We start from the raw sequence: 14,300 nt of genomic DNA, 5'->3' as shown, positions 1-14,300 counted from the left end.
CTTCTAGGGCTCTATTTTGACGGTCCATGAGCAGAGCGCAAAACGCAGGGCGCAAACGCTTTGGGGGAGTGTCAGAACGCATTTTTGCTAATTTAAGGACGGGAAAATCCACTTTGCGCCATGGCACATGGTCTAAAAGGGTTGAGTTTATTTTCTTAATGAGTTCTGGCGTGTTTTGAGAATAAACCAATTAGAGTCTCATCTCCCATTCCCTTTAAGAGCCAGTTGTGTCACGCCATAAGCGCATTCGCTATTTACAGGACATAAAGGTCTAAGTGGAAAAACTGCGCATTTCACTAACAAATAGTTAACAGTTAACATTTTTTTTAACAGAAAACTGTTAAACAGAGCATCTACTGCGTGAGAATGAGAGATAAATTATCACTTTCACTTTCGCTCTTGGATAGGGAAACCTTTACGCACAGACATCAAATAGTCTTTAAATAATTAATTGCATTTGTCAAGCGCAAATATTAGTTTTAAAACTATTTCTAAATTCAGTTCTAATTTCCAGCAAACAAATAAATTAACAACAATAACGAAGTGTGCTCAAAAACCTGAGTTATATCCTAAAACACATGATGTCCCATATGGTCTAAAACCTGACAGGTGGGCAAATCTAAGCTTGTTTTTAATAAAACAAATATAAATATGGATATAATAAATAATACTGCTAATAATAATAACATTATACAAAAGCAAATTGTTATGAATGAACTGAAAAAGCCTCCCGAGATGAAGACAAAAAAAAGCAGTGATTTTTCATATTTATGTAGGCTAGAAAATAATGTTTTGTAATGTTTTAATCCTTTATATTTATATCCTATATCTATTCTATATATATCCATAACATTTAAATTTTTTCATGTGTAAAGATATTTGCCTAATGCTCTCTTGTGCATATTGAGCAGTGCGTAAGCGAACCACAACTCTGCGCCGGAGTTTAGACCGGGTTTGTTTTGGTCTAATGAAAAATCTATTATAGTTTCTCAAAATAGCGACGCACCAGTAATGCACCTCAGAACGCCTTCCTTTTTAGACCAGAACGCCTATGGACGCACATATGAGCGCTAATGCCTTTGCTATTTAAACAGCATAGCGCAACACCTCAAAACGACTCTTGCGCCAAGCTTAAAATACCAAGTATTGTGCCGCGCCTTGCGCCACATTGCGCTGGGTGCATGATAGGGCCCCTAATGTCTATTTAACAGGGAATGATTCACTTAATCACAGCAGAAACCAAGCTTTATGAAAGATTGTGTAGTTTAACATCAGCATATATGTTGCCTATTTAAACAGCAGTCATACACGTCATGTAATGTGCAGTACAAAAATTGTATATAAAATGCACAGATAAATACACACACGCACACAAGCAACAACAGTCTTTTAATTATGAATAAGCCAACTCAGGTGCTTATGGTAAACTGTCATGCTATTATAACCTCATCGGATTTAAGATCAATGATCCTCGCTGCCTAACGGAGATACAATATAAAGCGGGTGTCAAATTAAGTTCCATTGTTTAGTTCCATATCTTTAAATATTTGCATCGTAGTAACACTTCTTGTAATTTATTGCAGTTTTATAAATATTACATTTTTTTTAACTGTATTTTCAATAAAGTTTCTGCCCTGATGCTACTGATGACACTTGAGTTTAAACATCGTTCATCTCATTTCTACACTTGAACTAGGGCTGCTATTTCGTTTCAGCATCGAAATCAAAATGTCCACATTCGCAATAGTCACATGTAGACATGGGAGGATAACCGGTTTTAAGGTATACCAAGGTTTGGAAAAGTCAAGGTTTTAAAACTTTCTATAAAAATTATGTTATACCGTTCCTAAGGTACAGTTAAAGTCAGAATTTTTAGCCCCCCATTGAATTTGTTTTTCTTTTTAACATTTTTTTCCCAAATGATGTTTAACAGAGCAAGGAAATTTTCACAGAATCTCTGTTAATATTTTTTCTTCTGGAGAAAGTCTTATTTGCTTTATTTCAGCTAGAATAAAAGTAGTTTTTAATTAAAAAAAAAAACGCTTTAAGGTCAAAATGATTAGCCCCTTTAAGCTTTTTTTTTGGTAGCCTACAGAACAAACCAACGTTTTACAATAACTTACCTTATTACCCTCACCAGCCTAGTTAACCTAATTACCCTAGTTAAGCCTTTATATGTCACTTAAAACTGTATAGAAGTGTCTAGAAAAACATCTAATCAAACATTATTTAGTCATCATGGCAAAGATAAAATTAATCAGCTATTAGAAATTTGTTTTTAAAACTATCATGTTTATAAATGTGTTGAAGAAATCTTCTCTCCGATAAACAGAAATTGGGTAAAAATAAATAAATAGGGGGGCAAATAATTGTGATTGAAACTGTTTATGTACGTTTATGTACGTGTACTGTTTTATGTACGTTTTTTTTACGTCATAAGTTTTTAATGGGCAACAATATCTCCAAAGATATAAAAAGATGCCATTTTAAATTGTAATGAAATTTGTGTTTCTGAAAGTAATGAAAACAGCTGTCAATGATTCGTCTGAATTATATAGCCTGATGTTTACTTTTCCAAAATACTTTAAAAGTTTCACAAAATAAAACATGTTAAAGGGGAAAAACGGTTTTGATTTTTACCCATACATTAAAAAAGATGATATTTTAGAGGCGTAATCACAATAATGTAAAACCGTAATACAGGGCTGTGCGATTTAGGGAAAGTATTTAATTGAGATTTTTTTTTTTAAGATATTGCTATTTGGTTTGCAATTTAATTTTGTATTCAAGCTTCAGCTCAATAATCAGTCATGGCAACAATTCTGCCACAGCTCTTAAAAACTGCGTTTTTATTCAGTGTCTGTGACTTTAAAACTAAAATATTCCCATATTACCAACGCTCTTTTGGTTTTATTTTAATTAATCTATTAAAGCTTCTGAAGCAGCAGACACCATTATCCCACTTGTTTTTGTTTTTATTGTGGATGTTCCGAATAGTTCAGTTGCACAACTTTGATTGGACAGAATGAAAATTAGCTCACTTAATTGGCACACAGACGGCAGTCAAACATTTGCTCTGGGAGGGGGAAACTAAATAATAAATATATATTTCGCCTCTTGCGATTAACTTATTGCTACGTTTCAAATTGCGATTCAATTTCGATTAATCACACAGCCCTACCGTGATATTTTTATCCTAGGTTATCATACCGTCAGAATCTCAAACCAGCCCAAGCCTAGTCACGTCGCAGAATATGCAATGCTGAGTCTGCATTATATTTGAGAATTTTTATCTTGTTTCTAGTCCAGAAAAATCTAAATTTCAAAGTGAAAACAAGATTATTTTACTTGTTTTAAGTTGACATATTACTTCTGAAAGTAAAAACTAAATTTAAACATAAAACAAATCAAATATTTTTAAAACATAAATTTTTTTTGTTATTTGGACTAGAAATCAGACAAAAAGTCTAAGCAAAGCATTTTTTGTATTGTGAATATTTAATTTCTCTACCTAAATACTATTAGACACTCGAGAAAAAAATATGTTACATTAAAGCATTCAAACTATCTGGAAAAACTGTATTCGTAACACAATATATTTTGCAGAAAAATACCGCAATATCAGATTTTTCCAGTATCATGCAGCCCTACACTTTAAAAATGCAGACAATTTATTAATGTTGTTCCAACACAAATAGATTAACTTAACACCTAATTTTTATGTTCAATCCACATAAATGTGTTGTGTTGTCCCAATGAATACTTAAGAAATGCGTTGTTTCAGCTCACTTTGAATAAGCAGTTTGATTGTGCAAAAACATTTTTTTTTTAGTGTAACTTTAACAATTAAATAAATGCTTAAATCTATTTAACTAACTATACTTTGATTAAATTACACTATCAATGCTTTCGATGCAAGGAACTGTATGAAATTGAAAATACTCATATCTAACTTTTACTGGACATTCATTGGTGGCTTAAAACACTTTCATTGCTATACCCCACTCTAAATTTACAACACACTTAAAAATAAATTCTTTCTTCTCTTATTGTACTTCCTTTTAATAAATTTTTTTTAACTGTTCATTAAAGATTTCTGAAAATAATTTCATGGTTTGCACCTTCTACGAAAAAATAAGCAGCAGAAGAGTTTTTAACACGTTTCTTAAGCGCTGTATCATTGTGTGATCATATGGCTGCTGAAAAATCAGTCTGGGCATTACAGAAATAAATAACAGTTTAATTGCTTCTCATCGTTACACTTTAAAGCTCTGATAATCGTACAAGGTCACTGAACCTGAACGAAACTAAAGGTCACAGAAGAGGTCAAATACAGTGGTTACTTTCTATGACAAGTAATTCTTTTTTTTCTCAGGTTCGCTCTGTACTCTGGAAGTAACGTCTATAGATTTTGAACTATCTCACTCAAAACAAACACACAGGCTAAACCTCAGCAGTAACTAATGAACACTTTATGGTGGCACATCAAATGCACACTTAGTGCTGGTATAACAAATGAGTATTGTGAGCAAGCTCAGTCATGAAGAGAACTCAGTTAATTTAAATAAACACCAAACGTAAAATATTGAACACTTTCTTTTTAGATCAAGCCAGCATAACTTCAGAATATTGCTGCCATTACAGTCACTGCTAAACGCATCAATACACGTTCTGCTGAAACTAAAAGGAAGTTATTTTTTAACTGCTGTGCTCACTTTTAAAAAGGTGCTGGCCATATCTGGGACAGCAAACGTTTTGACAGACATAGCTAGTTTGAGGGAAGAGTTGCTCAGTAGCAGAGAGACAGCAAGACCTCAAAAACAGGACTGAGCTGAATGACATGATATGTGCATCTATTTCTAAATGAATTCTTGTGAAACACCACAACAGCCTCAAAATGCCTGGCAGTTGGCAGAAGAGGCAATCAAACATTTCGCATATCCATCTCCTGTGGGGAAAATGTAGACGTTTTCTAACGAAAAAATGTAAAACTTTCAATTGGTTACCATGAATATTTGTATTTTTCCATTATTTGGTACATTGTTTCAAAATTCACTCATCAATTTTCGGTTTAGTCCCTTTATTAATCAGGGGTAGCCACAGCGGAATGAACCGCCAACTTATCCAGCATATGTTTTACGCAGTGGATGCCCTTCCAGCTGCAACCCATTATTAGGAAACACCCATACACTAATTCACACTACAGAAAATTTTACTTACCCAATTCACATATACTTCAAGTCTTTAGACTTGTGGGGGAAACCGGAGCACCCAGAAGAAACCCACCTGAACACCAGGACAACATACAAACTCCCCACAGAAATGCTAACTGACCCAGCCAAGGCTCGAACCATCAACTTTCTTGCTGTGAGACGATCGTGCTACCCGCTGCACCAATATGACGCCTGTTTCAAAATTTATTTTGACAATCAACAAAACTGCTCATATCAATGATAACCAATTGGAATGAGTACAATTGAGCGTTAAATAAAACTTTATAGTCATTTATAGTGTGATTTATGATTTAGAAATTCAGCATCAGGTGTACTTCTCGTCGCTAGGGATGCAACGATTAACCGATATCACTATTTTCTGCTAAACTGTATACTTGGGTATGGGTAAGATTTTTGATTTACATTTTTGTTTGCTTTTTAGGACAACAGTATCTCCAGCAGAAAATATATATAAAGATGCCGTTTTAAATAGTGAAGAAAGTGTTTTTTAAACAAATGAAGACAGCAGAAGTCAATGATTCATTTAAATTATATAGTCTGACATGTTTACTGCTCCAAAATGAATGTTTCTCAAAACAAAACATATAATGTTTAAAGGGGAATTCTTTTTTTTGTTTTTTTTTTTTTACCCCAGACATTTAAAAAGAAGATATTTTAGAGCAGTAATCACAATACCATAAAACAGTGATATTTTTGTCCAAGGTTATCATACCGTCAGAATTTTATACCAGCCCCTGCCTACAATAAATAATACTTTAAAATATGAGGAGTTTTCATGTGATTTACAAAACTAGTAGTGTTCTGAAATTAATGAATACATAATAATCGTGATAACTATAAAACTATGATTATTCATCAGACTAATCTTAAACGAGAAAAATATACAATCATTGCTTCCCTACTTGTCGCTAATAAAAATAGTAATTTAAAAAAACAAGAATAACTGAATAATCCCAACCCAATAATCTCATTGATTTACAGAATACCTCTAAGAAGACAGTAAATACATTTTAAGTGCAGTCACTTTTTTCTCTTATCTTTTTTCCCCTTAAAATGCAGTTCTTTGACCCTGCAATACCCAAAATAAGATTTTTCCAAGTAGTAAATGAAGCCCTGCTCAAACAGCTCTCAGCAAATGTTACTTCCAAATGCAGGGAAGGCGATGCAACCTAGCACAGAAAGCATAGTCATTCCACTAACTTGCTCGTCGATTTGACAATCCATATTGAAGTACTCCAATATGCACTAATGAACAATATAAAAGTGCTTTTTAAACTTGACTGCTGAGATAAAACAGAAAAAACGACCTCAATAGCACCAAAATGACGTCCTCACATGCAGTTACAGCTGATTAGCATCATGCTAACCTGCTAACACGTAGCCACAAACGGATAAACGACTAGAACATAAGCTTTAACCTTACTAGCTCATCTCGAAACGCTTCAGTAGCTTGAAGACTTGGTTATAAACTCCAAATATTTTTAATACTTCGCAAAATTGGCCTACTTGAGTATGAACAGCTTGGCTAACTCAACTTATACACTGTGCTTATCATTTTCATAACCAACAGATGCACCTTCTGGCTCAATATACGTTAAAGCAATTTAGACTAATTTTCTCTATAATTAAGACAAATTAATTCAAACACACTTCGACTGTTTAACTCGTATTCAAACACATGCAAATAAACAAAAACACCACCCTTATTATCTTCAACTCTTTATTACAAACCCATACTGACAATGGAACGATGTCATATCAGGCAAGTGGCCTGTAACGTTTCACCATCAAACCAATCCATGCAATAACATAAACGGACAAAACGTAAAACAAAATCAGTAATTTCTCGGATGGAGTGAGCAAAACAACACTCAAAAATAAAGAAGTCTGTTTTACTGCGATTTGAATGCGCAAGAACTCGACAAAGCCAGCACCCAAACTAATATAACTTAACAGTCAGTTTAACAACCTTGTGATTACCAACATCGAAAATAATTACTGTAGTAAGCGACTACACATGAATACAGAGATGCATCATGTCTATAAAGAGCCCTTTTTATCTTCATATCTCCATGCATTAACGTTACAGCTGAATTGAGCAGATTAGTGCTAAGCATTCTAGTTTACGTTTAGCGACGATATAAACAATCGAGCAGTTTAGACCTGCTTTATAATAAAGGTCGCGTTATGTGTGCATATTTATTGGAATAAAGTATGTATAGAGATGTGAGATATTTATATTTTTTATGACAATTAATCAATTGAGATCTGATATAATAGTGTGTATAGCTGTACGTGGGTATTATGCATAAATACGGTACAACAGGATATCTCAACTTTAAATGCATCGCTGGGCGATAATTGAGTATTTATAATAATGTATTTATTGATAATTTCTATAAAAAGTGTATACACGTCTTTTTTATAGCATCCTACCAGTGCATACATTAAATGGAAAGCTACTTCCGACTGTGTATGGCTGTTGATATAGAGTATATATTTACGCACTCATACACACACCCTTTACGTGTTATTGCGTACGACACTTTATCAGTCTTAGCAACTCTTTCTCTAGAATTTTGCAGACTGATTTTGCAATCAAAATTTTCCATATATGATTATCATAGTTGTGTGTGTCTATCTATCTCTAGACCCCCATCAGTGTCATACACTCATACCTTTAACAGCAAGGCCTTCGTTCTGGCGCCATCTTCATGAAGCCTCTGAAATCCAAACAGTGTGCTGCAAATAGAGGACAACACAGGCGGTTCCGTGTTAGTTTACCTGCGCTGCAATCATTTGCACCGCTTTGAACATACAGGAAATGCTTGTAAAATGCACGACAGGTCGTCGTGGCATGGAAACGGACTTTAACTGACCTGTCTATGCTGGCTAAGCGCTCCCTTTCTTGCGGCGTAAGCTTCGGAAAGTCCTCCTCGGTTTCTCTCGCTTTTCCCGCCGCCATTTTCTTTTCCTCATCACCACCAGCAGCAGCAGCAGCAGCAGCGCGAGCTACAGCGGCCACCGACACTCCGCACGATTTCATAGACAAAAAACTCCAGTGAAAATATTTACGCACCGCAAGCAGAGTACCTCTTTTGTAGAGCTAAACGCCAAAAAATGAACAGATGGGAAATGATTTCCTCGGAACACCCAATTTTTCACATTGTCCTCGACATGAATGAGTCGCGGGTAGCAGGTACACCAAAATGCATGTAGAACGAGCAATGCAGGGTTTAACGGTAAATTGTTATTTAGTAATATCTGAAACTTCCCCCTAGTCGCCAGCTCAAACTTGTTATAATTGTGTCACTCAAGCGAACCCACGCCGCCGTCGTTGCAACGCCTTCTCTGTGGTTTTGACCAATCGCTGCTTTCGAAGGAGGCCACGTGATCGGCCTTGTCTTGGGATCCTTTTTTTCATATAAACTTTCAAGGGGGAGGGTAAATAACAAACCCCTCAACTTTACGCCGCATCTTCGTCAGCTGCGATTGGTTCACCTGCATTTATTATGATTACGTAACACCAATATGAAACGTATTATTGGTTCGAGCGTCTGTCTGTTTGAAAACTCGGGGGTTTGAGGACGTGAGGAGAACGTTGGATATACTTCTACGATAAATAAATACTACCTCTGGCATTGTTCTGTATGTGTCGTTCTTGCATTAATAATAAAAAAACGATAAATAAATACAGTTTGTTGTATGAGTCAGTTTCATTTTACAGTCTTCCACACCTTTGTATAGTACGGGGTAAATTTGATTACATCTATCTTTCTTTTAGCTTGTGAGAAGGTAAGGCAAAGCACTTAGTTGGTGCCAGTTTTACATACAAATAAATTGACTTAGTTATTTATAAGTGTACTATATTGTATTGTATTCCAGTCTAGTTTGTGTAATGCCTGGTTTTAGATAATAATTGCAACCTTATCTAATCACAACACGTACACTCCTAAAAATAAAGGTACCAGGAAGAACCTTAAATGGGATTTCACAGTGACATTATAAACCTTTTTTTAATTCCCAATAGTCATAATATAGAATGTAGGCCTATTATACTTAAATGGGGGAGACTTTTGTTGTAAAATGTACAAACAAATTTATTAGATTATTATTTATTAACAACAGAGCCTTAAAGACAAGAATATTTTGTTTTTGGAATGTTTGTTATTAAGATATTTTGTGGAAAAACGCTGGGTTGCTTCCTTTTCGTTTCTGCATAATTATTAAACATAGGGAACTACATTTAACAACATATTTTACAACATTTATGTTAGCAATTATACATTATCTAAATTTATGCAGTCTGATGGAAATTGCTCATTATCTTTAGATCTTTCAGAGTCTATGGTTCATCTTTTTTATGAATGTCAAAATTCAAAGACGTTTTGGGAAGACTTATCATTGTGTGTCCAAAAAACAAAAACAGGTTTTAGATGTAATTTGAACCTCAAATATTTTTTATTTATATTTTATTTTAACTTAAACAATTTATCTGTAGAATTTATAATGAATCTTTAGATTTTATTTGGTAAATTTTATATTCATAAATGTACATTGAATAACTTTAAACCTTGTTTAAAGGTTTCTATTATAGATTTTGATTTATATATACTCGCTCCAGTTTATTAATAGCAAGAAATGTCAAGATACAAATAAAATTGCAAAGGAGCTGAAGTTAACTGAATAGTAAAATATAGCTGTCAATTGGGTAGATTAAATCAACTAGTTATATTGTCATTGTAAATGTTTCAGTGTTGAAGTTGTGTTTTTATTTATTTTAATTATGTAACATATATATATTAGTTAATTTTATGTTATTAGTTACATTTGTATTATTTGTGGGGTGACGCGGTGGCTGGGTCAGTTGGCGTTTCTGTGTGGAGTTTGCATGTTCTCCCCGCATTCATGTGGGTTTCCTCCAGATGCTCTGGCTAAGTCCAAAGACATGCGGTACCGGTGAATTGAGAAAGCTAATTTGTGCGTAGTGTATGTGTGTGAATGAGAGTGTATGGGTATTTCCCAATGATGGGTTGCAGCTGGAAGGGCATCCGCTGCATAAAGCATATGCTGGATAAGTTGGCAGTTCATTCCGCTATGACGACCCCAGATTAATAAAGGGACTAAGCCAAAAAAAATAAATAAATGAATTATTCGGATGTCATGTTTAAATTGTATATTTGCTGTTGTTTAATAAAAAAAATAATAATAATAAAAAATAAATAAAATCATAGAATTTATGGCTTCATAATCTAAAGAAACTACTAAAAATATATTCATTCATTTTCTTTTCGTCTTAGTCAGAATATATATATATATATATATATATATATATATATATATATATATATATATATATATAATTATTATTATTAACATTTTTTTTTATATTCCATGGCTGTTAAGTTTATTTTGACCCTGCCTCTTTCTTTGATTTTTCAAAGTACAGCACATGGATCCAAATTCTTTAAGAACATACATTTACCCAGTGAATTTATTATTTATTTATTTAACCCTTTCATGCGCTACATGGGTCTAAAGTGACCCGTCTAAGTTTATTTTTTTACATTTTTCTATATCTATTTTATAGCTTGTGCATCAAAGGGTCAATAATACTTTATTGTACTGTACTGCATATGATGGTGTACTGTATTTATCCTTGTCTGTATTGCTGTAATGTTTCTCATAATAAAAATACTGTCTTTTTTAACTTCTTTCACTCTTTCTTCAACATCCCAAAAGTTGTATAGAATATGAAATATCTGTAAAAATATTAAAATTATTATTTGATGGTTGTTGTTATCAATGTTTTAATTATGTATACAACTATTATTAGTGTTTTAAATGTTTGAAAGCAGTAAATGTAAAAACTCTGTACACTTAAATTCTGCACAAAACGCACAAGAGTAACGTTAAAGAGAGAACGTTTTGTTAATTAATAATAAAAATACTCTCCATCCTATCTTCTATCATCCATTTTTGCTGTCATTGTTTTCTTTCTTTCTTTCTTTCTTTCTTTCTTTCTTTCTTTCTTTCAACACCCTGAAAGTTGTATAGGCTAGAATATGAAATATTTAGAAAATTATAAAAATTATTATTTAATGCTATTATTTATATTTTAATTATGTAAACAACTGTTATAGTGTTTAAAATGTTTGAAAGCAGTAAATGTAAAAACGCTGTGTTAAAATTATGGACAAAAAAAAACACAAAAGTAAAAAGACAGAGAGTTCTGTTATTTAAATATGCTAGGCGTCTTTGAGCTTTGAAAATCTTACAGACCTGAGCTTCCCCTTAGTAGTGGAGTATACACAGAAACATGTAAAATGCTTTCTGGTTCTGATGGTAGACAGTATTTTATATACTGAGATTGCACCATTACACTCTACGGACTTTGTGAAGTATTTAGTGAATACCACATATACGCAAATTTGGAATCGAAGAGTGATTATCGCACGCAAACTGCGCAGCATTTTACGTAAGAGCTTCCGCGGTTGCGAGCGTCGTGAACGCAGCCTCATAAAATGGCGGATCGCGGCGAAGGTAAATAAATTGGCTAACCAAACATTTGAATGAATAGTCTCGATTGGCAGCGTGTTTGTTTCACCGGATTTATCGCGTGCAACAAGATTCCGAGTGTTTACACCGTAGAAGAGCAGCATAGGTTTCGTTTATTTTGCCAGCAGCCGTTCAGTCTATACAGATACAACGCAGCTAAATTCAACCATACTGTTTTCATTCTCATTCGTCTTTCCATTCGCGTGCTGGTAAATTCATTGACACTTATTAATGCAAACAAATTAGTGTAATCACATCGTATTAATTTGAAATGTCAAAGGACGTGAACCTTAATGGTTGAAAATTCGTATATTCAGTGTTTACAAAGCTGGATCATGTTTGTCATCAGAGAACAAACATAGAATTACAGTATTCGTTTGTAACGACTGTGGTTAATGTTTTCACTTGTAGATGCAGAGAGTGAAGATGAATTGTATGAAGTGGTCAACATCACAGATTATGCCAGGAGGCATCAATGGTGGAGTCGAGTATTTGGTAACAGCACAGGTCCCATTGCAGAAAAATACTCTGTGGCTTCACAAATCATGATGGGTGGAGTGTCCGGATGGTTAGTGTTCATGTGAATGCTTTAATTTCTAATAAAACCCTTAATATTCCTGATTGTTATAAATAATAAAAAAATGTCCTTCTCTAGGTGTGCTGGATATCTCTTTCAGAGAGTTGGAAAGCTTGTGGCTACTGCTGTTGGAGGAGGATTTCTTTTGTTACAAGTATGAGTTCTTAAAATTAAGTTATGCTTTTAATTAGTATATGTTATGCTCAATGACATTTAATTTGTTAATCATCTATTTTCTTATTTCAGATTGCCAATCATAGTGGCTATGTGCAGGTGGACTGGAGGAAAGTGGAAAAGGATGTCAATAAAGCTAAAAAGCATTTGAAGAAAAATGCCAAAAAAGCTGCTCCTGAGCTCAATACCTTTATAGAAGATGTGGGTATACTTTCATATGCTTGTCATAATTTCATATACTATCTATTAGCTGTTATGACACTTCGCTTAACCTACATTTTGTTCTACAGTCTACAGAGTTTGTGAAGAGGAATATTGTTATCTCAGGAGGATTTGTTGGAGGATTTCTGCTAGGCCTGGCATCCTAAATGAAACCTGGATGTACTGTATTGCCTCTGATATGAGTACAGTAATATTGTCCCTTATCTTGGTATCACAGTGATACAGCACTGAAACATGTTGTTTGTTCAGAAGCAGTGAGTGCAATGGACATTTGCTGGACTTTTTTAATATGTTCCTCTACAATGTTATACAATAGCTAAAACATCCTGCAGGAGAGAGATATATTGTGCCAATAACTTTATAGAAAATTGTGGCTTTTATTTTGTTCATTTTATTTTAATTAGTGATAATGCATTCATTTGTTACATGTACAACTACTGAAGTGTTTCATATTGTATTTTGCTTTTGACGGTACATTATTTGAGGTAGATGTATCATTTCCCTAATATATTGTCAAAATGCATGAATTGTTTTGACGTAAAGATAAAAATAATGTTGTGGAAATAATAAAAAGTCTTTCTGGTTATGTATAGACTATTTGTACTTTTTGGTTTGTTTGTTTGTTCCTAAGTTCTAAAGTCGGCATTAAATCAGAATTAGCTTTTCTAGTTTTATATTTTTATAGTGCTTGTTATTAATGTGCACTTCATTATTTTGTAAAAAATAATTTGCCCTTATTATGTTTTATCCAACACTATAACCTTCTCTGCCCCCTCGAAATGACTTTTCTTTACTTTTGGTCATATGGATTGCCTTTAGGGCGGGACTATCAGGGCGTGTCTCATTTCTGTTCTATTTTGGGCAAAGTAGATGGGTTACAGCTGCGGGTATGCACATCAATATAGCATCATTTTTGTAAAACTTTATAACAGTAATTAATAGTAGACATTAATAAAATACCCTGTACAACTACTGTTTTCATGTTACTGTGACAGTAGGGGTAGATGTTAATGAAAAACAATAAATGGGAAATTTAATACATAATATAAATAATTCTTGTTTACTTCCGGCCACAACCGTATGTGATCTAGCAATAACCCTACTTTTGTCTACTTATCAGTCTTCCATCATTTTGTTAGCGATGCCTATCCTCCAATGATCCAATCAGTTCCTGAAGGTTTTTTTCTCATTTCAGAATCGTTTCAATTTGATATGAAAAACAGGACAATCTTAACATCTGTTTTATGGTGAATTTAAATGACAATATATTGTGTTTGGATGAATCTGAGTGTTTTACAGTGTTGCAAAAAACAACGACTTTAAAAAGTAAAAATAATAATAATAATGTATCTGTGTGGGTTAAGTTATTAAATGCTACCCTGCAGATTTTTACAGTGGTACATTTCTAAGAAAAAAAAAGGAAAGAAAAAAAGGCTGTTTAATCAACAGTCATAACTGAAAAAAGTTACATGACAAAAAAATGTCAAGGTGATTTTTTTACTTTAACTTATTTTAATAAGTAAATCAGGTTTCAA

At 33.5% G+C, this 14,300-nt stretch overlaps 2 protein-coding genes across 7 annotated transcripts in view; one reads left to right on the top strand and one right to left on the bottom strand.

The window, feature by feature from the left end:
• kdm6a (lysine (K)-specific demethylase 6A) overlaps positions 1–8,542 on the bottom strand; it is a 74,030-nt gene extending 65,488 nt beyond the window's left edge. For all 5 annotated transcript variants that reach the window (XR_015499674.2, XM_087268131.2, XM_087268133.2 and 2 more), the window contains exons 1-2: positions 8,114–8,542; positions 7,913–7,976 (exon numbers count right to left, since the gene is read on the bottom strand). Coding sequence is in view for 4 of the 5 variants with exons in the window: in XM_087268131.2 (XP_087124257.1) it covers positions 7,913–7,976; positions 8,114–8,280 (231 nt within the window). In the remaining variant the exon portion in view is untranslated. The remainder of the gene's footprint in view (positions 1–7,912; positions 7,977–8,113) is intronic.
• A 3,176-nt stretch (positions 8,543–11,718) lies between these two features.
• fundc1 (FUN14 domain containing 1) lies at positions 11,719–13,360 on the top strand. Of its 2 annotated transcripts, none has more exons than NM_001002711.2 (5): positions 11,719–11,777; positions 12,204–12,360; positions 12,448–12,523; positions 12,616–12,744; positions 12,834–13,360. In NM_001002711.2, exons 1-5 carry the CDS (start codon positions 11,759–11,761, stop codon positions 12,909–12,911), a joined length of 459 nt encoding a protein of 152 aa, NP_001002711.2. In that variant the 5' UTR covers positions 11,719–11,758; the 3' UTR covers positions 12,912–13,360. The 2 variants fall into 2 exon arrangements, with proteins under 2 accessions (NP_001002711.2, XP_087122439.1); XM_087266313.1 differs by having other exon boundaries at positions 11,719–12,001; positions 12,834–13,357.
• Positions 13,361–14,300: the final 940 nt, after the last annotated feature.

This window comes from Danio rerio, chromosome 9 (assembly GCF_052040795.2).
Source record: "Danio rerio strain M-AB ecotype USA chromosome 9, GRCz13ab, whole genome shotgun sequence".
Taxonomy (NCBI): Eukaryota; Metazoa; Chordata; class Actinopteri; order Cypriniformes; family Danionidae; genus Danio; species Danio rerio.
Note: the sequence above shows the minus strand (reverse complement) of the source record. Positions and strands in the feature narration are given on the sequence as shown.